General features: G+C 45.5%; 1 protein-coding gene and 1 long non-coding RNA gene across 2 annotated transcripts in view; one reads left to right on the top strand and one right to left on the bottom strand.

The window, feature by feature from the left end:
* Nucleotides 1-14,320, bottom strand: part of LOC119259403 (uncharacterized) — a 63,493-nt gene extending 49,173 nt beyond the window's left edge. Inside the window, exons 1-2 of the long non-coding RNA XR_008554111.1 lie at nt 14,100-14,320; nt 9,520-9,626 (exon numbers count right to left, since the gene is read on the bottom strand). This is a non-coding gene — a long non-coding RNA (uncharacterized LOC119259403). The remainder of the gene's footprint in view (nt 1-9,519; nt 9,627-14,099) is intronic.
* Nucleotides 1-21,512, top strand: part of VIT (vitrin) — a 72,970-nt gene that overhangs the window by 45,201 nt on the left and 6,257 nt on the right. The window contains exons 8-10 of the mRNA XM_054701210.1: nt 3,520-3,582; nt 7,496-7,643; nt 21,284-21,387. Of these exons, the coding sequence (XP_054557185.1) occupies nt 3,520-3,582; nt 7,496-7,643; nt 21,284-21,387 (315 nt within the window). The remainder of the gene's footprint in view (nt 1-3,519; nt 3,583-7,495; nt 7,644-21,283; nt 21,388-21,512) is intronic.

The following is a 21,512-nucleotide window of genomic DNA, read 5'->3' as shown; positions in this document are numbered from 1 at the left end:
CCTGCTTGTGTTTGGTAAACCCAGGACAGGTTCCCTGACTTCTTTTTTCCACACACTACGCTGTAATCCTCAACACCGGAGTACAAGTGTTCTCACAAGTGTACTTTATTACCAATCCAAAAAAACACCAAGTCTCAGCTGTCCAAATATTTTTCAGTCCTGGGCTTTTGGATGAAAGTGATTTGGTTCAAACTTGTCCCAAACAAAATGAAAAGTAGGAGGACAGGCTTCCAGGATGCGAGTAAGAGACGTGGAAAGCCCCGGTGTTAAGGAACTCTTACCTCCTGCGAAGGGAATGGAGAGTCTAGCGCTCTAATTCTTTGTAACATTCAAGGGTGAAGGTCTTGGGCAAAAATAGAAATGTCACCAGGGCACATTTTTTAGGGACAGGGCAAAGTGCATATTTTTACCAGGAGGTGGCGACAGAGTAATAAGGCGAACGGCGCAGAATGTTTAAGCACACAAATCATAAATGTTTTCAACTTGGAGCTCCTCTCACCCAATCTCCTAATATTATTCACAAAGAATTAAGGTTCACAGAGGGTGCTTGACGTGTTCAAGGTCACACACCTGGTTCATGGCTGAGCCGAATGGAGCTCAGATCTCAGCATTAAATCAGAGTGGACAAGAGCACAGACTGCCTTTTAAAATCACCTGGCATTTTAATCATGTGGAAAAAAAAAATAATTTCTTTGGACTGCACTATTAATTCCAGCATGCAGCAGAGATGATGGCTTTTAAAGAAATGATCTAGTTGATTATAACCTTAGCTCTCATCCTTGTGTGCTGGGGCAGGAAGGAGAGGAATGCAGGCAGGAGAAGAGCCATTCTGGCATCCTTCTGAGGCCTCCCAACAGGTTGGTGCTGCCTGTGAGGCCCAGCCCACCATGATTCCCCAAAAGAGGTCAGGGACTATGGGGCAAGAGTCTCCCCTTCCTGATTACCCCTTCTGCTCTTACCTGAGCCAGTGGAGGGCACTAAACATTTGCTGCATGTAGAGTACTAGGTGCCACTTTGTTTGATTCTGCTTAAAGCATGTAGTAAAAAGCGGAGCCTCAGAAGGTAAGAGCACTGCCTGCACCCGCAAGGGGCCAAATGTGTTCTGTGGTATTTTAAGGAAGACAAGGCAAACTGATGGGTGAGATAAATGTACCTAGAAAGATATTGGAAATTTAGTGGGTGCTTATTAAGTGTGGATGGAGGGAGGGATGGATGGATGGATGGACAGACAGATGGATAGACAGATGGACAGGTGGACAGATGGATGGAGGGAGATTTCAGATCAATACAATGAATTTGTTCTCACAGTCTCAGTGGTCCCAGAAGAATGCACTACTCTTGTTGGTTATGTAGTGAGTTCCCTATACCTGGAGGTATTCAAGCACCAACCCAGCAAGGTCTTCACTTGCTCAGGATGCTGAGAAGTATGCAGGGGGATTGGTTTGGATTGAATGAGATTTGGGGTCTCTTTGAATCCCAGGATTCCAACTATTCCACGGTTCTTGGGTACATAGTGAAAGAGAGAAAGGGGCAAAGATGTTTTTGCATTTTTTAAAGGTTTATTTATGTATGCATACAAGAGCTGGGGTACAGGCCAGAGATGTAGAGGGTGAGCAGATTCACCAGAGACGGAGTAGGGAACAGAACAGGCAGACTGACTGAAATACACTGCTGAGGGGAGCAGCGGGTGAGACAGGAGAGGACTGCTGCACCATGTGGGTTGCTCCCTGGCCAGCTGGGGATCGAATTCATGCTGCAGAGGCTGCAGATTGCTTCAGAGTGCAATGCTTAACCCCTTGCATCACCAGGGAGGCCCTCTTTTTGCATTTTCATTTACGTTCTTTAAATGAGAAAATTGCACTAATTTCAGGTTTTCTACTTCCCAATCTGGTCTGAGCTCCTTTACTGAAATGCAGCCAGGACTGGGAAAACTCTCTGGTGGTTCACTGGGCTTCATTTAAGTAACAAATTTGTTTCTTTTTAATTTTGAAAATCAGGGGAGCTGGGCTTGTGGAAACCTGGATGGAATCTTTTTAGATGTGGGAGATTGTAGAGCCTGAGCTCCTGCAGTAACTAGACTGAAGTTCACAGGTTGGCAGAACCAGCAGCGCCTAACAACCTAGCTGGTGGCACCAAGGCCTTTCTAACCAGTCACCTCAGACTTTAGGGCCTGGTGACCAGGCAAAGGGAACAATGAAACTTCCACAGGGCAGTATAGGACAACACTGGGTAACGAGAAGGAAGGGAGGGAGAGAGAAACAGAGAGCCTAGAGTGAGATACCCCAGCTCCAAAAACGGGCTCAGACTCTTATCCCATGTGGCACCAGACTTTTGACTTCCTTCTACTCTCCTTCCTTCTGCAAAGTGGTGTTAGGGTCTTCCCAGCACATGATGAGTCTTGGTGTCTGTTTACTGCATTAAGTCTTTGAAACTCCAACAACAAAGGTGGTTTTTGGTTCTTGGCCTGGGGACAGATTTTACTTGTGGTTGAGAGACCTCTGGCCTGGAATTCCTTCCCCTCCCGAGTTCTCTGGCTGTGAAATGCCCTCCAACACCCAAAGTGAATCTTCTAAACGATGTGAGGAAGTGGGATGAGCAAGCTGGCCTTTAGTGGGAAGATGAAATCATGTGTTTTGCAAATTGGAAAAACGAATGAACCAGGAGAAAGCTCACGGCAGCCAAGAGCGCTGGGCTGGGGGCACCCTCCCAAATGTGGGGAGCCCACTTTTAGGCCTTCTGCAAGCCTGAGACTCACTTCCAGTGCTGCCAGTGTAGCTCTGCCTTTGATGCTCACTGGCCTTATCAAATGTAAAAGGATTTTTTATTTGTTACCTTTATTTCCTTTAATGATGTATTTGTGAATTCAGCTTCCATGTAGAACGGGTGTAACGAGGCAGTGCACACGCATACAACCTCTCAAAAAAACAAAACTCTTTGCATCGTTGCCTCTAGTCCCAGACTGCCAGAGGCGAGGGGCTGTGTTCCTAAACAGTCTTGTGGCTACTTTGCCTATCTCTTCTTCTGGGGTCTACAGGCAGCTCCCATTACATTGTCCCTGGTCTCGTTGGTCTTTGTTCATAGACTCCATGACCACGGACTGAGAACCTGCCTGCGCTGGGCATAGTGAGGATTTTTATGAGGATCTAGACACATGCCCTGACCTCAAGACTTTCCCAATTTTACAGAGGGATAATTCACCCTGCAAAATGCGTAATACTTCCAGATTAGGAAAATAAGGCACAGGTAGAATAAATTAACAGACAGTAGTGGACAGAACCCAGCTCTTTTGACTTCAAATCTCCCTGGATCCCCAGCAGAGTCTGTGCCTTTACTAAGCTATCAGTAAATATTAATTTATTCTTATTTTCTTCATATGGGGGTGGTGTGGAGAAGAGGCGAGTTAACAGTAAGCCAAGTCCCCTGAACTAGGTGTGAAGATCCATTATGTTCCCATCCCTAGGGTAAGGCCAGATGCTTCCTGTTCTTCCAAGTCACCAAAAGTTTTACTGCTCTTTCCAGGATTTGTTCCAAAAGAAGAATTAAGCACAGAGTCTTTGGAGCCAGTATCCCAGGGAGACCCAAGTAAGTTAATTGACAACTAGAATCCCTAGAGACTTTGACATCTGATCTGCTCTCTCTCCTCTCTACCCACTCACTCCTACCCAAATCCGCCTCTCTTCTACCCGGAATCTATTTATCTCCTCTCTACTGTCACTTTGTCTAAGGGAAAGGGGAAGCTTTTGAAGGATTTAAACTGTCTTTGTTCATGAGGGGGAGAGGATCTGATTTTTAAAGCATCACTATGGCAACAGGGTGAAGAATGGGATGTAATGGGGAGAGAAGGTGGATAAAAAGAGACAAGTTGGCCGGCAGGGACAGTGAGCCGGTAGAGAGGGTGATAAATTGAGCTCAGAGCTGGACATAGAAATGGAGAAAAATTGTTCAAGAGATAGAAAAGGAAGAATCTGGAAAGTTGGTGGCACAGGTGTATGAGAGGAAGTACTTAAAAGATGACTTGAACAGTTGGATAAATGGTGATGGAGCAGGTTGGGACAGGGAGAGTGTTTATGTCTATCCTATTCTGTAAAACACTACTGGAGAGTTGATTATCCAGAGTATGAACATTCAGAAGAAGCAGCCAGCTGAAAATTTAGAATCAGAAGATGATGAGGTATGGTTGGAAACCAAAGCTACCAGGAAATGTGACCTACAGAGCAGGACAGAATAAGAAGAAACAGAGGACATATACTTGAAGAGCTTCCACCCTCCGAGGTGGAGGGGAAATCCCCTGAGGATACCAGAAAGGAGGACCAAAGAAATAGAGAATAACCAGGAGGGAGTTGTGTGCTACAAGCCAACATCCCTCTACGTCAGTCACCACCGGCTGTGAGTCTCAACCCAGTATGTGAGGGTCATCTGAAGAGATTCTTTTTTATTAAAGTTGGCAGTTCCTGCCTCATATCCACTGCATGGCCCTCCCTGGATCTTGCTACTCAAAGTGCATTATGAGGTCCAGCAACATCAGCATTATCTCAGCATTATCTGAGAGTGTGTTAGAAATGCAGAATCTCACCCCTGCCCCACAGACTCTCACCCCTGCCCCACAGACTCTCACCCCTGCCCAGCAGAATCAAGTGATGCTTTGTATATTAACACATGAAAGCACAGCCTGGAGTGATTCCCAGGCATCTTTATTTGTTGACACTGCATAAGCAACTGTGATATATGTCCAGTTACTCTTGGATCTTGGACAAAACAAAGCATTACTCTATAAAACTGTACCATGTTGAAGAAAACCAAAACAATTATGAAAAGTGGTAAAATGGTACAGTAGACACTATAGCTCACCTTTTCTTCCTCATCCTCCAACTTGCATTCTCTGTGAACATAAGTCGCTCATGCTGAACATTTCATTACCCAGTTCTATTCTTCAATATTGATGTTTTCATCTCAAATGAAAGTCACTAGATCTCACTGAGTCCATGTCTTGAGCCAGAACCATTGTCGTTAAAACATTCTAGGGAGGGCCTCCCTGGTGGCGCAAGGGGTTAAGCACTGCATTGTGAAGCAATCCGCAGCCTCTGCAGCACGAGTTCAATCCCCAGCCCCCAGCCGGCCGGGGAGAAAGCCACATGGCGAGGCAGACCTCTCCTGCCTTGTCTGTAGCTCCCCTCAGCAGTGTATTTCAGTCAGTCTGCTGTTCTGCTTCCCACTCTGTCTCTGGTGGATCCTCTCACCTCCCCCCCCCGCCCCGCATCTCTGGCCTGTACCCCAGCTCTTGCATGCATAAATAAATAAATCTTAAAAAAAAAAATAAAACATTCTGGGGTAAAGCAAGAGCAAAAATGGCCCAGATACCAGCCAACAGGCTGAGTGAAAACAACTAAGCAAATAGAGAAACATCTTACCCTCTTAAAACCTAGCTATGAAAGTATCACATCAATCCAGTTTGAGATAGAAGAAATGAGAAAAACAAAGTCTATAAAGAGCCAAAAGTGAGGCTACAAAAGCCATGTACTTTATTCATTCATAAAGAAAATCTTTGGCCGTTATTCCAATGAAGAGTTATTTCCCCCCAATTAATCTAAAAAGCGTATTATATTGAATGAATCTACTGTCATCTAGAAGGAAAAGCCCTCTTCAGGAATGGTTTCTTAAACTTCAGTGTGCACGGGAGTCACCTGAAGATCTTGTGAAAGGTGGATCTGATACTACAGGTGTGGGTGAAGCCTGGGAGTCGGCATTTCTAGCAAATATGTAGATACCTGTGGGCCGCAAGCCCTAAAGAACACTACTGCCACCTGCTGTCAACAATACATATTGCAAGCCCAGACCTAGGAAAGAAGTTGGCCCTGTTCGGCGCGCAACATGACAAGACATAGGAAAATTCTGCATCTCTCTTGATTTATTCCAGCTTTTAGTGGCATCTCTAAACTACACTTGATTTCACTTGTGCCTTCCAATCTTCATCTCGAGGATCATCCTCGGACATAGGCAGTTTGGGGGCAGCAAATAAGAGGGATACCAACTGAGCAGGGAGAGTTGGCAAGCACTGAATGTCTAACCAGACCAGAGATAATTGCTTGCAAGACCCACTAATGAGCCAAAGCACAAACCAGTACCCTAATTCCAAATGGAACAGACAGCCCAGTCCAGGGAAGGCCCTGTCCTCACCTGCTTCTACCCTGGTTCCCAGAGCCATGCCCTGCTATAAGATCATAAAACACATACTTAAAGCTGACTTTTCTCCTTAATCTTCCAGTTCTGCATTATCAGCCTTTAATAATTCTCCAGCTTAAAACTGTGCCAACTCATGTCTATTTCTTGCTTTCACCTAAAAACAAATCCCTTCCTGCCTACAGAGCTTCTCCTGACAATTGAAATATTCTAATATTCTAGTCATGCAGAGGCAACACAGCAGGCAATGTGGAGAACAGATGCCAGCCAGCCATCTCTGGGGCAATCATGGCAGTTTAGAGCAATCCAGGCTTGTCTGGGCAGTTGTACCCCACCCACCAAGGGCAGCCACTGACCCTCATCTTCTCTGGGTGCTCCAGAAATTCCTAACTTTACTGTCTCTCTTTTTTTTTTTTTTCATGCAACTGTGTTTTGAAATATTTTTGTCCTTGCAGTTGTTCAATAATTCATTCCTCATTTTTGATTCATCAAAGGAGTATATACCTTCCAATAAGAACTTCTGGTCAGCATTGAATAATCAGTTTTATCACATTGAGATGATATTAATTTCAGTCTAGAGCAAAGAGTATTAACTTCTATTAGCCTATGTGGCTTTCCACCAATTACCAATAACATTTGAAAGGTTGGTGATAACTTGCCATACCATCCTATTCCCCCAAATCCATCATAACTTTCCTATAGTTACAGCTCCAGAGATCCTAATCAGAACAACTAGATAGTCCTAGATTTTGCCCATAAGTAAAAGAAAGGGGAAAATCTCAGATAGCTTCAAACAAACCTTTATATCCTGTAGAGATAAGTGGACCATTTCTTTGGTTGCCTCATCAGGGAAGCGAAGAAGATTGATATCAATTTCTCATTCCACAATTGTGCCCTCCCCACAGCACAGGCTTTTCCAATTCTTTCACATATGTACAAAGAACCAATACATAAGTCTAAATAGTTATGATGAGAGTAAAAGACCCCAAATTCTTAAGATTCAATCTTAGTGGATTCCCCCATCTGAAGTCTGCACTTCTATGATCTCAGGGCTTTCCCAAACATACCGGGAGGTCACTGCCTCTGAAGCCCACAATTGTGGCTGGTACAGGAGTAGTAAAATAGCTCTGGAGGTAAGTAATTGCTCAGGTGCTCAGGACCTCAGTGCCCAATGAAAATCCATTATGGATATAAATAAGTGAATATACCCAGCATCTTGCTACTTCCTCTTACTTTCTTTTCATTGGTATCTCAGGGGGCTCTCAGGTGAATACAAGGAGAGATAACCAGAATAACAGAGTTCTTTTCCATTTCTCAGACTGTAAAGTTGACCTGTCATTTTTAATTGATGGGAGCTCAAGCATTGGCAAACGTCGGTTCCGAATCCAGAAGCAGTTTCTGGTAGATGTTGCCCAAGCTCTGGACATCGGCCCTGCAGGCCCACTGATGGGTGTGGTTCAGTATGGGTAAGTGCCGTTCTGAATCCAGAAACCAAGTGATGTCACACTCTTAGTTTTGCACCACAAATAAAACTAACGTATCTTAGAGCACAAGTGCATTCTTCTTTTTATTACCAATATAAATGAAAGAAACTGAAGCAGTCCAGATGCCATTGAAGAAATCTGAGCCTTCCAGAAGGAAAGAAAGGTTAATAAAATCTTGCAAGTAAATGGCATTTACATTCATGATTTGTAAAGAAAATATTTAGTGATTAGGAGAGCTGGGTTCAAGTCTAAACTTAGTCACTATGAGCTATGTGACCTTGGGTCAGGCCTTCACCTTGCTCCTTGTTGGCTTCCTCATTTGTAGATCAAGAAGGTAGGTTAATTTTTGTGTAAGGTGTTAGACAACGGTCTAGTTTCATCCTTTTGCATGTGGCTGTCCAGTTTTCCCAGCATCATTAATTGAAGACTTTCCTTATTCCATTGTATGTTCTTAGCTCCTTAGTCATAAATTAATTGTTCATATATGTGTGGGTTTATTTCTGGGACCTCAATTCTATCCCATTGATGTGTGTTTTAGTCCAATACCACACAGTTTTGAGTACTGACACTTTGTAATATAGCTTGAAGTCAGGAGTGTGGTACCTCCATTTTTGTTCTTTTTTTTCTTCTCAGGATTGTTTTGGCTGCTCTTGTTCTTTTATAATTGCAATTAAAACCTAGATTTTTTTTTTGTTCTATTGCTGTGAAGAATGTCATTGAAATTTTGATAAACTATAATCCCAAATTAGTAGTTATCAGAAGGGAGAAGATTAGGGAGGACTTATCAGGTGAAAAGAATAAATTGTATGGTTAAGGATGGAATTAGAATTTTAGTGATGAATCTAATGTAGTATATATATGTTGATTTATAATTATGTAAATTTTTAATCTGTATATTATAAACCAGTGTTACTTCAATGAAAATAATATTGGGGAGGGGGGAGAATGTCATCATGATTTAAAATTCTTTTTTAAAAGGCAGATCCCTTTAGGCCTCCCTGGGGGCGCAGTGGGTTGAACATAGCGCTGTGAAGCTGTCCTCAGCCTCTGCAGTGCAGTTCGATTCCCTGCCGGCCAGGGAGATTCCCACATGGCACAGCAGACCTCTCCTGTCACGCTTGCTGCTCCCCTCAGCAGTGTATTTCATCAGTCTGCCTGTTCTGCTCCCCGCTCTGTCTCTGGTGAATCCTCTCACCCTCCTGCACCTCTGGCCTGTTCCCAAGCTCTTGTATAAAAATAAATAAAAATATTAAAAAAGGCAGGTCCCTTTTACCTCTGACACCTTAATGAGCATCTGTTAGAGGAGCATCCTGTGCTCCCTCCTATTCTTCTATGGGGAAGACACCTGGAGAATGCAGTGCTTTAGGCTGAACTTTCTCTTTCCTCTGGATTACCTTAGGCCTCTGCACAGGTACTAAAAAAGGTCATCAGTCAATGGAGATAGTGGGGGTGGAAGGCATCAGTCAGCTGCACTCCCAGGTGCTGTCCCAGACTGTTTCATTATTTTACTAAAGGTAGAAATTAAGGGCTCATGTTGACATCCAATCTGTATCTTCTTTTATTTGGTTAAATAAATCAATCTTATTGCAATTATGAATAGGTTTCTCCCTACTGACAGCTATCAAAGAAGCAAGCAAGCACAAATCTTGAAAAATAGGTGGAATTTTGACCAAAAGCCATACAGGGCAGGATAATTTTCTCTCTTTCCACAAAGGACCTTCAGATACATGACTCTTCCTGCAGTGCAGCTCTGCAGCTTAGCCCTGGAAATGGAGCAATAACACAGACCTGGGTGCTTCTCTCTCAGAAGCCACAGTCAAAGCTTATTGCCCCTCCTGGAAAGTAAAAACGTTCATACCTGCCAACATCCAGCGAGTTCTCTAGATCCTTCGAACATTTCCCAAGACCTCCTGGAGCAGCATTTTAACTGAAGTTGCATATCGAAGACACTAGGATATTTTTGAGCTGTCAAAAGAAATAATCAAAAATGCTTTATGTTCATAAGAACATACAACATTTTTATTTTTAGCATTAAATTCCATAACACATTTAGGACAACTATTCCCATAAAGGAAAATCAGCAGATGAGTTAACTGCCTCTTCTATGTAGTCAGAGTCCAATATATGAAAACAAACAGTTGCTGCTGGTGCCAGCCCCCAGTGTCAAATGATCGAAGGATTTTAACTTAAAATAGGAAAATAATTTATTTTGGCAATTGCTTCCTTGTTTTCAAAATGCCAACCTGTCTTCATTCCACTGTTACTTTTTAAAGATTGCAGATAGATAACAGGCCCCATCCACAGAGGATATATAAGCTTTCTAGTGCCAGATGTCCCCTGTCCATTTTATTGGGGAGTTCAAAGCTTGGTATGTCATCTTGCATTAAAAATAGCTGCTTTAGGGCCTCCCTGGTGGCATAACGGGTTAAGCACCACACTAGGAAGCAATCCTCAGCTTCTGCAGCACAAGTTCGAACCTGGCCCACCAGGGAGCAACCCAGATGGTGCAGCAGACCTCTCCTGCAGCACCTGCTGCTCCCCTCAGCAGTGTATTTCAGTCAATCTGCCTGTTCTGCTCCCTGCTCTGTCTCTGGTGAATCCTGTCACCCCACCCTCTGCCCCCGCATATCTCTGGTCTGTACGCCAGCTCTTGTATGCATAAATAAATAAATCTTTTAAAAAAAAAAAAGCTCTAAAAAATAGCTGCTTTAAAAGCTGTGTATACCAAGCTTTATAATATAATTTGAACACAGGGTGATTACTATGTCAGAAAAAAAGAAAAACGGCAGGAGTATAGAGCTGTGTGCTGATGAGTATGTGGATAACAAAAATGTAGCAAGGAAGGAAAAAAATCCAATAAAGACTCCGTCCCCTTCAAAAATCATTTCCCGCACATTTTCCTCATGTGATCACCTTTTGCAGTAAGGGATTCACCTCCATGACTTCCAATTTCACTTTCTGAAAATGCCTTTGCTTTTCGTCTTTTTTTCCACTCAGGATCCTCACTAATTTGGAGCATGTAAGGGAAATGTGTGTCTGTTTCCCTGTACCGTGTGCTCGTGCAAGCTAATCCATCATCCTCACCCTCGCTGGGCACAGGGTGGAGTAGAAAGCACAATGAACTGGTGACAGAATACCTTGAGTTCAGGCTTTAGCTTTGCTGTGTGACCTTAAGCAAGTCACTTAACCTCTCCGTGTAAATGCTGCCATCTAGAAAGGGTGAGAAGCGGGCCGGATGATTTATTAGAGCTCTGCCAGCCCTGATGTCCTGTAATTCAGTGGCTCGTTTCGTGCTGCAAAGATATCCAATAAATGAAAGTTGGGCTAACAGACCAGATGAGCCACCTCTCCCGTCCTTCCAGCCTCGGGTTCTGATTAGCTGGGATGATCAATAATGAAATCATTGGGTTGACTGAGGTGATACAGCCACTGCTGCGGGAAGCAAGTCAATTGGAGCACGGCATTAGGAATGTGTGATGAGGCCGAAGGGGAAATCTATGTCCCAAGCTGAAATTGCCTTTGATTCCAGTCGCCTGGCTTCCTTGGTTGGGTGGCTGCTTTAATCCTGCCTTTACCAAGCGGCGTCAGTGCATATGGATTAAAGAAGAGGGAGCAAGTGGGACAGGAGAGAGTAAGGAGGCCGAGGGAGCTGTGTCTGCAAAGGGAAAGCCAGAGGGCCATTTAGGAACCTGATTCCCTGAGTGGTTTCCGGTTCTCCCCACAGTCTGAGGCTCACTTTGGGAGCACAGGGAACGCTCTGGAATCACAGCCACCTGGGCCCTAGAAAGCACCTGGACGCCTCCTCCCATGTGCATGAGAAAATGAGCACTAAAGGGAATAACCACCCTGGTGAGACAGCACTGGGAAGCAAGGCTGAGGTCGGGAAGCAGCCCCCCGACACTGGAGGATGCCAGAGCTCAGAGGGCGCCTCCTCTTGGGCCTCCATCTCCATCACAACTGCCGCTGGTCCAGCCCGCTCCCCTGAAGGTCCCTTCCTTTACCTTCATTTTCCTTAAGAGAAATGCATCAGAATTTAGACTTTCAATTTTAGAATTTAAAGACCACTCACAATAAAAAGCAAATAGGAAATAAAAGCACGAGAAGTATGAAAGTTGTCTTGTTTACAAGATGCAGAGCTCATTCTGCATCCTGATTCCCAAGTAACTTAAACAAATCTGTTGGGTGTAAGAAACAAAACCAGTCCTGGGAGCCAGGTGAAGCGGGTTTACGTCACAGCTCTGACAATTCTATGGTCATTCCCTGCCTCCCCATCATTGCTATGTCTCTTGTCTTGTCCGTTTGTTTCATTGTCCTGTCAGCAGACCGAGACCACCTTCTTAGGCTCTTGGCTTCTGCTCCTTGCACGGGCTGTTCCTGCTTCTGGTCCAGGCAGGGAGAGGGTCCTCATCCGCTGTGGTCATCTTGCCCATGGTCCCTCACCCCTGCACATGCCAAGGCTCCTACCCCTTCATTCCATTAACCTTTCAGCAATGACTCTCTTCAATCTGTCACATCCTCTTGAGTCTTAGCAAAGTGAGGGGGAGGGACTGGGGCACAAGACAGACCCAGATGGAGCCCAGGCGATGTGAATCGCAGCACCAGAGGACTCTGAAGGGACTGCAGGGACCTGACTTCACACTGGTGTTACCAGGAAAGCTTTGAAAAATGCTAATGCCCGGGCCTCACCCCAGAACTATTAGACCAGAACCTGGCAGATTCCAGGAATTTGGTGCCTTATTCTGTAATTCCAATCTGTAGTCAGGGTTGAGAATCACCAACTCCCCGAGATGGGATGGGACAGCAGGGCTTCCCAGGTAGAGTGGCAAGACCTTCAGAGACACAGAGTCTCCACTCCTGCCCACGCACTTTTCACCCCTCAGTGGGTATTGCCTTCACAGGAGCCACAGGACCCCAGAACAGCTGCACTCAGCTGCCCAGGAGGCCTCTCCAGGTCCTACTGGCACTTGCAAAGACCCCACTGTGCCACTTGTCCTCTCTGGGAGACAAGCCACTGAGTGCCTGCACCAGTCTTTAGGGACACAGTCTCAAGGCTGATGAGCCGTGAATACAGTTTGCACAAGAACCTGAGGCTTTTACTATGTCCTACCATGATTTCCCCCAAGAAGTGCAGATAAAACTGGGTCTACACTTGACTTCCGCAGTTTCTACTCAATGATTCCCTTTAAACTCCCATCACACTTTGACAGGGTTTATCCTGGGGTCTCTCTGAGACCACACTCGCTAGCTCCCTAGATTATTCTGCCAGAGAAGCACATTGTCACCCTAGATATATTGGAAACACCTGGGGAACTTCTGAAAATCCCAGTGCCCAGATCAAACCTCAGACCAATTAAACCAGAATCTGAGTGTGGGACCCGGGCATCAGTAATGTTTAGAGCTCCTCGGTGACTCTTCTGTGCAAGCAGAGAGTGAAGGCACTGATATTCCCATGGCCTGTGCGGTCCTTTGGTGAATCCTGTGTCCTCCAGTCCCATCTCCCCACCAACCCCTGTCATTTCTCAGCCTTTCTTTTCACTTCTCCAGACTTCTAATTTACTCTCCTTCCTCCTCTCATCTCTGGCAGTCCCTCTGCCATTTTTTTTTTTCCAATTCTTGGAGCATCCTCTAAAATATTGCTACTCCAAGCATGATCCACAGTATCATCTGGGAGGTGGCTAGAAATCAGAACCTCAGACCCCACTACAGAATCAGAATCCACATTATAAACAAGATGCCAGGTGCACCGACGCATGTCTGAGTTTGGAGAGCCTGGGGAAGGGGGACCTGCTCTTATGCAGCCCAGTGACCGGGGAAGCCCTGGTGCCTGAGAGTAACAGGATCGGCAGGCTGCTGCTGGTCCATCCCGGCAGGGAGAGGCATGCAGCTTAACTTGCTACTTTTTGGCTTATGGGCAGAATTATTGATGCTAATTATAAAACCAATAAATTATTGATAATAATTATAAAGCATCATCTAAAAAAGGGTAATTTTATTTTAAGGGCCTGATGCCTGGTCTCTGATCCTAGGAAATATGAGAAATCTGTCCTTTCTAAAGGAGTTCTTTGCACAAAGTCCTTCAATAAGTTGACTCAGGACAGCAGGTTGGCCATTAGCTGCCGGGCCCTCAGGGGGACTAGGGGCAGAGGCCTTTTCATTCTCAGACAGGCAATGCTCTCAAGGGATGAGTCGCCACCAAACCTGTAGCTGCCATGTGTCCTCAGCAATCGGGGATGGAGTCACCTAGAATGTGGGGTTTACAGGCACAGCTCATCTCGGCGACTACGTCCACAAATCATCCCATTATAGTCATTAAGAAAATTAAAAGGTTCTCTCTTTTTGAACCTGGCTGAGCCAGATGCACCATCCTGGGTGTTGACATCTGCCACAAGGCTGGAAAGAAAGGTTCCAGGCAAGGAGCCCAAAAGCCAGAACTTTTACCTGAGGCTGTTGGTCAAGCTGAGCAGGTTTCTGGCCAGGTGAACCAACTCCACCTTCAACCACGTAATGCTGAGAAGTTTGATGATGAATGGAACCAACAGGCTACTTCTGTCTCTCACCGATGATCCGGAAGATGAAGCTCTTTGGTTGGGAAGGCAAAACAGCCCTGGCTGTTAAGACTAACAGATAATGTGTGTGGCTGGGAGGAGCCGGAACTGAAGGTGTGTGCCTTGAGGGCAGGCAGCTCCTCAAGGCAGTGGGGGCAAGACCCTCCCCTTCGAATAGCTGGCCCCCAGGGGCTGTGGCCCAAATCTGCTCTCCCATCTGACTGACAGGGGGCACAGGCATTTCAGCAGCCCTCCCCCACTCTGCCACCCATGCCCATGTGTAGGGTAAGGTAAAAGGTATCAGGCTTTTCTGCCCTCCCGCCATCAGGATGAGGGAACCCTGTGATCCTGAATGCATGCCTGATGGCGGGCACCTGAAGTGGGTACACCTGGGCTAAGACTGTGCTTTTAAGGGCGGCATCACAGGGACGCCAAAAGCCGAGAAAGCCGCAGCAGAAGCCGAAAGAGAAGCTGAGAGAGAAGCAGAGCCATAGAAAGAAGCAGAGAACGCCAGAGAGCCCAGATAGAGTGAAGATTTGCTGGGGGCTGGGAGGACTGCCAGCCCCCCCCCCCAGCCCCCCTGCCTGCCACGTACCCGCTGAATCCCAATAAAAACCTGCAAAAAACCACTGAGGACTCTGACTCCTCCTTTACCCGGTCTGCATGGGATCAGAAAACCTGCCGGTTCGATCCCCGGCTGCTCCCCGGCCACCAGAGGAGGGTCCCACATGGCGTGCAGACCTCTCCTGCCACCCGCTGCTCCCCTCAGCAGTGTACTTCGGTCCTTCTGCCTGCTCTGCTCCCCGCTCTGGCTCTGGTGAATTCTCTCACCCTCCCACGCTTCTGACTGTACCCAGTGCATGTATCAAACAAACAAACAAACAATAAATAAATAAATAAGACATGCCTCTAGAAAATTAAAAAAAAAAAAAACAAAAAAAAAAAAAAAAAAAAACCTGCCCTGTGTCCATTCCTGCCCCCACACCATGTGTCTTCAAGCTCTGGAAAGTGGAGCTCCCACAGGTCAACCAGACAATTGCAGCTACAGAAAACTAACCCTGCATCCTGTCCTGTTATTAAAGGACTTGGGATGCTGGGGAAAAAATTAAAAGACTAAATAAAGTCAAATTGTTTTATCGTAGCCTTAAGTTGATACCTTGTTGGAATAGTTTAAAAGGTTCTTGTTGTAGGGAAGATTAGATTAGTTAGTATGGCTCCACTGGCATAAAAATTCATTTCAGAGACTCGCTGCATGTGACCGAAAGTATTGTGAGGTAAAGCAAAGAAAGACTCTGGGGCTGAAAGGGCCTTTGAAGTCTTCTAGAACCCAACACCTCCCAAGCATTCCTGAGAATAAGAATCACCTGAATCCCTTATTTAGCCAAGTCCCACACACAGCCCAGATCTAGAGTGGAGTTTCTTCCAGGAGGAGACTGATAGAATTTAACAAGGGCTTCAGGTGAGTCTTGTCATCAGGGAACTGAAGGCACGGGCCATCCACCCCACGCCCTCCCCACAAGCCTCCAGCCTCCCTAGGAATCACCTGTGTCCATTTCTGACCAGTGCTCTTTCTTCTTAAACACTTACAGGGCAGTCATTTCCTATTGCACAAATTATTCCTTTCTATGTGCAAATTCAGCTTCCAAATGATTTTTATTTTAAAGCTCTGTATTTCCTTTTCTTATTTTCAAAGGAAATCTTTGATATTGCTAAGAAAAAAAATGTGTTTCCTGTTTCCCTATAATGAAATCTTGTAATAAAATTACAAACAGAGAAGGTTACTTATGTAAAGATAGTGACTTACCTGTTTGGACTTTTTTTTTTGCATTCAGAAATTACTATATAATTAATACTTCAATTAAAAAAAACAACCACTTAGACATTTTTCTTTTGAATAATTGCCATTATTAATCAATTATCCAAATTGTGATCAAAACAGAATAATTTTATCAATTTATATAATAATGTGGGCACATATATTCTGTGAGTTTTCGTGTTTCTATTTTTACTTTTACTTTTTTTTATAGTAATTCCATGAGAATTATTTACTGGATTACTTATAGTCTACTAGTACTCTTCTAGGCAACAGATTTTTTTATTTTATTTTATATATTTTTACATCATTTTTGCGCAATGTATGCATTTTCATCTTGGTTATAGTCCCCATACAATTCCCACCACCCTTGTTTTGATCCTACTCCCTTCTCCCCCCGCTGTAGTGTCTCTGGTTTATAGTTACTTGTTGATTTTGATTTTTACTTTATTATAATTAGTCCTTTTCTTCGTCCCTTACTTAGGTTTTCTAAATTCCTGCTGTTCGGATTTTTTAAATAGTCTCAATCTCTGAAAAGACACCAGGCTGGGCCACCAGTCAAATCCTGTTTATTGGAGTGTTCATTGCACCTGGGCTGCAAGTTCTGTAGGAATCTTTATTATACTCATTTGCTCAATAATATATTTTTCCATTAATATAGGACACATCCCATGTGCTCTGGCATCAAGAGCAGCCACAGTCTACATGAAAGACTTATCATTGCCTCCTAGGGCTTAATTACATTACAATTAGCAAGGAGTTATTAAGAGTCGGTCATGTGCTCAGCACTGTGCCATTTGCAGGATACGGATGTAAAATTCCTCTGACTGGTTGGATTATCTGTCTAAGTCACTTAGTGGATGAGCTCTGTGGTTTCACTACTAATCATCGTTTTAGCAATAGATCAGGAGAGAGAAACTGAAAGTCCAAATTTGAGGATGGAAAGGATGGAAGAGAGGCCAGAGATGTTTAAGAGGTAGGTCTAGCAGGACGTGGCATGTGATGAAGATGTCAAAATGTTATAGAGCAGCCCCGATATTGAACGGGTTCCTGGCTGTGGGTCCTCACCAGCGCGCTTACAAGGGACTTATGAATACTCCACTACAGGCACACACAAAAGGTTAATAAAAGGTTTATTTACAAGGGAAAAGGAAATAAGGAAAATGTACAACTCAGGGAGAAAATAGGGAAATAAAGTCTTTAATGCGTCCCACCCGATCCGCCGACCTAGAAACCCAAAGGCACTCTCAGAGCTGGCCGGACGTTGCGAGCTGGCGGAGAGCCAAAATGGGGGACCCCCAAAGCCCACGTGTCTGCCTTTTATATCCACCTGGCTGCTTAACCCCACCCTCGGGTCCCAGCTACCTTCCCTTTGGTGGTGATGGGATTTGGAGTTCCCAGTGTCTTTGGCTTTGACCTGGGGTGGGGGTGGAGTCCACAAAGCCTGTATGGAATTAGCTTTAGGACATCCTTTTCCCCCTAACAAAAAGAAGGCTTCTGCAAGGGTGACTCTGTGAGTCAGAAGAGGGAAGGCAGTTTTTTAACATGGGCCATTCTCCCCATGTGAGGTGGTATCTCACTGTGGTTTTGATTTGCATTTCCCTGAATATAAGTGATGTTGAAAAAAAAAATGATCAGACAAACCATAGATCTGAGGCCTCTGGCAGGAGAGCGGGAGGAGAGGGATCAAAATGGAGGGAAGAGCACAAGGGACTATGGTGACAGTCACGGGTGCTCTGGTGGTGGCAGAATTATGGGGACTATACATGAGTGGAGAAATCAAAATGATGTAAGAAAATTAATTTTAAAGAGAAGAGGGAAGACAGAGGGATGTTTGTGGTTGAGTGGAACAGGTTTGGAAGATAAATTACTGCCTGGAGCAATATCAAACCCTGGGTGCCTGCAGAGCACCCCCAGGTACCACAGAGCACATCCCAGATGGAAATGTATGGAAGTCGTTTTATGTCTATCTGGGGCTCCAGGGAGCATATTGACACATGAAATGTTGCTGACCCCCAAATTGCTGTAGTTGATGAGATCTCCCAGGAAGTGCATGAACTGAGAAGGGGTGCATGATGGAGGTCGCACCTGGGGAACAGCAGCGTCTGAGATTCACAGAAGAAAAATGTAGAGATACTTGTTTCCTCAATGGTGTCAGCTGAGTGCCTGCGGAAGCCACATACGGCGAGAGGAGCTGTGCATCAGAGAAGGCTGAGTCAGGCACACAGTGTGTCAGTGGAACCAGGGCTAAGGGACAGAGGTAGCTGGAGCAGGTGGGGACAATTTGGATTTTCCAGCAGAGGGAAAGATGGGTTATGAAACAAAGCTAGAAAAACAGAAAATAGCCCCTCATTCTGACACTAGGTAGGGGGAGGAGGGGCGACCAGGAAGGAGAGGGAGAACACAATAGGTTAGAATTAAATTATAGATGGTTTTGAAAGCCAAAAATATGAAGTTTAACAATGGGTGCCTGTGACGATTTTTGAACAGAAGAAATTTATAGTCAGAGCTGAACAAAAGGAAGAATTCTCTAGCAGATATGCATGCAGCTGACATTGCAGAGATCAAGGTAGAAACTCTCACAATAGAACCAGCATGAAGTAAGGTGCCTGAACTTGGAGGAAGAAAGAGAAAATAAAATCAAGTGGAAGAATTTATGGGAATTGACTGACAGGACTGATGAATTCTAGGACTGAGCAAATAAATATAGAGTCCAGGTTTTGAGCCTGGATGACTAAGAAGCAGGCGTAGTATTTGCAAAAGCTGATCTGTGAGAATGAAAATCCAGGTGCCCTTGAGACAAGGAAAGAGGGCCATGACCTTGGGCGTGGTGGAGCTCTTCACTGCACCCCCCTCCTCCCAGGGCTGTGGTGGGTGTTTCTACAGCCTCAGATCAGGGGTCTTGGCTCTGTGGGGTGGAACACACCCACATTTCTCCATTCTGCAGTTTGCTTTGTTGGTTGACTTTTTTTGCTTCATCTTAAATCAGAACTTGGTTTTCGCCTAGTAGCAGTTCACTGGGTGGGGCTTGTCCCCTGGCCTTCCTGGGTAGAGCTTGTTTGAAACTTTTCTTTATTTCCTATTCCCTGAAAGTAATCTGTCATCCCAGTTCCACTGCACTCCTCATTTACATAAGCACACCTTCTGGGCCTTCTGGGCCTTCCGGGCCTTCAGCTTTGCTTTTGTTTAAGAACCAGAAGGTGCCAGTCTCCTTCACTAATCAGATGGAGGGCCTAGGGGCAAGCTTCCTGCCAGTTTGTAAATTCTCACCCTGAGAGACCCAGGAAGGTCATAAAAGGGGAAGTGGGGGAGAAGGAGGCAGAGAATGTCTCCTCTCAGACCCTGAGCTCCCGGCTCTGTGACAGGCTCCAAAGGACTCACTAAGAATCTGCCTAAGGTCCCTTGAAATTCCCTGCAACTGCCAGAAACTGTTTCTTCCTGCATCTACTCCTTGTTGTTGTTTTTTTAAAAAGATTTGTTTATTTATGCATGAAGAGCTGGGGTGTAGGCCAGAGGTGGTGGGTGGGGTTCAGGTTAGAGGTTTCACCAGAGACAGAGTAGGGAGCAGACTGACTGCTCCCCTCAGTCCTGCTCTGAGGGGAGCAGCCAGCCAGACAGGAGAGGTCTGCTGCACCCTGTGGGTCAGCTCCCTAGCCAGGGATCGAATTCGTGTTGCAGTGGCTGTGGATAGCTTCACAGTACTGAGACTTAACCCCTTGCACCACCAGGGAGGCCCCTACTCCTTGATTTTGTGAAAAAATTGCTTTTAGAAGTCTCCTCCCTCTCCTTAAAGGCAGTAACTTGCAGCCACGACCAGCTACATCATTTGCAGGGCTCCATTTTCAATAACTATTAAGAATTTCAAGCGGTGGCAGCAGAGCACTGAACCAGGCACAGGCCCTGATGGATCTTGGCCCAGGGTGCCCGGAGGTCACCCCGCCCACCCGGGCTGTCAGTGCTGCACGAGGTATGACTTTGCTATGCATCCCCACCTCCTGTGTGTGGGCTCACATTTTACCCCACAGAGCCCGTGTCCCTCCCAGCTCACCTTCCACCTGCTCACAGACGTTTTCCACATTCTCTGCTCAGCAGCTTCCCAACTGTTCACACAACTTTCCCAGGGAGCCACCGCTAGAGAAGGATTCTCAGACTTCCTCCACTCAATTCACTCCAGCTTCTTTCCAGCTGATCTTTTTAGCCTTTGATATAGAAGATATTGACCTTCTGGGTGAGATTTGAATATTTTCTCCCAGTCACAGGAGCCGCAAAATGAAAAAGGTGAAGGGATGTCCTTTCCTTGACACCCCCATGAAGCAGCAGTGCTAGGGTTACCCCAGGGGGCGCCTGCTGCTGGGGTTTTCTTCCTGAGGAGGAGGGTGTGGAGAGGTCTGGGACATCCTTGCAGTTACAAATCCCACTTGACCACAGTCCTGCTCTTTAGCTATATGGATGTTATGATCTTCGTTTTTATGTAGATGAGGAAGCCCAGAGAAGTTTCATGAGTTCTTGAGGTCACACAGTAAGGAAATGGTACTGCAACAGGGTGGTCCCCAGGAAAGGGGGAGGTTCCCTGCCCCACCCAAGGGAGGGTGGAGCTGAGCAGGAAGAGGAGAAGCTGCAGAAGAGACTGAGGAAGGAAGCAGGATGGAGCCAGGAGACCTGGAGGAGGCGCGTGGAGCCTAGAGACACGTGAAGAAACTGTGCTTGTCTTTTGGTCGTGGACTGGGTGACACAGATGTGGGTGAGACCCGTGGGGAGGTGACCATGGCAGCTTTTATCTTGATGTTGATTTTGCTCTTTTCCTTCCGGGCTTGTCTGGTTGTTTGTGACCCTTTTCTGTGGGTCCCCACTGGAAGATGCTTTAGACTTGTGGCAGGCTTTGGGGCCTTGTTCTGGGCCAATCCCATATGGATGGACTTTTACCCACGAGGGGACGCGTAACTTTGGGTGCTTCATTTAGAAACTAGATTCTTTGCCTTACCTGTATTGTTTCCTAGTTTTATTAAAGTTCCTTCCCATTAAAGTGTCATATGTTTTGTGTTGATGCGGCGGATGGCAGAACCCATTTAGAATAGGCAGGTTTGAGGGGTTTGGGCTGCCCCTCTCCCTGTCCTATAACAGTACCATCAAAACTAAAATCCACTCCTTGAGTTCTCAAACACCCGCTTCTATTCGGCGTATATAAAAGAATCGACTGCTTTCTGCTTGCCTCCAAAGCTGAACAATTTCCAGCTAATTTTTATTTTCCTATTCTGACTCTTCAGAGACAATCCTGCTACCCAGTTTAACCTCAGGACCCACATGAATTCCCAAGATCTGAAGACAGCCATAGAGAAAATTACCCACAAAGGAGGGCTTTCGAACATAGGTATGTGATCCAGGTGCAGAAGATGCCAGCTTGCTGCTGTGGTTCTCTTCATGCAAGGTTGTCTTCTAATAGTCTATGTGGGAAGAAAAAATAGTAACAGTCCATCAAAAAGTGACTCCTAACAT

This window comes from Talpa occidentalis, unplaced genomic scaffold (assembly GCF_014898055.3).
Source record: "Talpa occidentalis isolate TD23 unplaced genomic scaffold, MPIMG_talOcc4v2.1 talOcc4.5, whole genome shotgun sequence".
NCBI lineage: Eukaryota > Metazoa > Chordata > Mammalia > Eulipotyphla > Talpidae > Talpa > Talpa occidentalis.
Note: the sequence above shows the minus strand (reverse complement) of the source record. Positions and strands in the feature narration are given on the sequence as shown.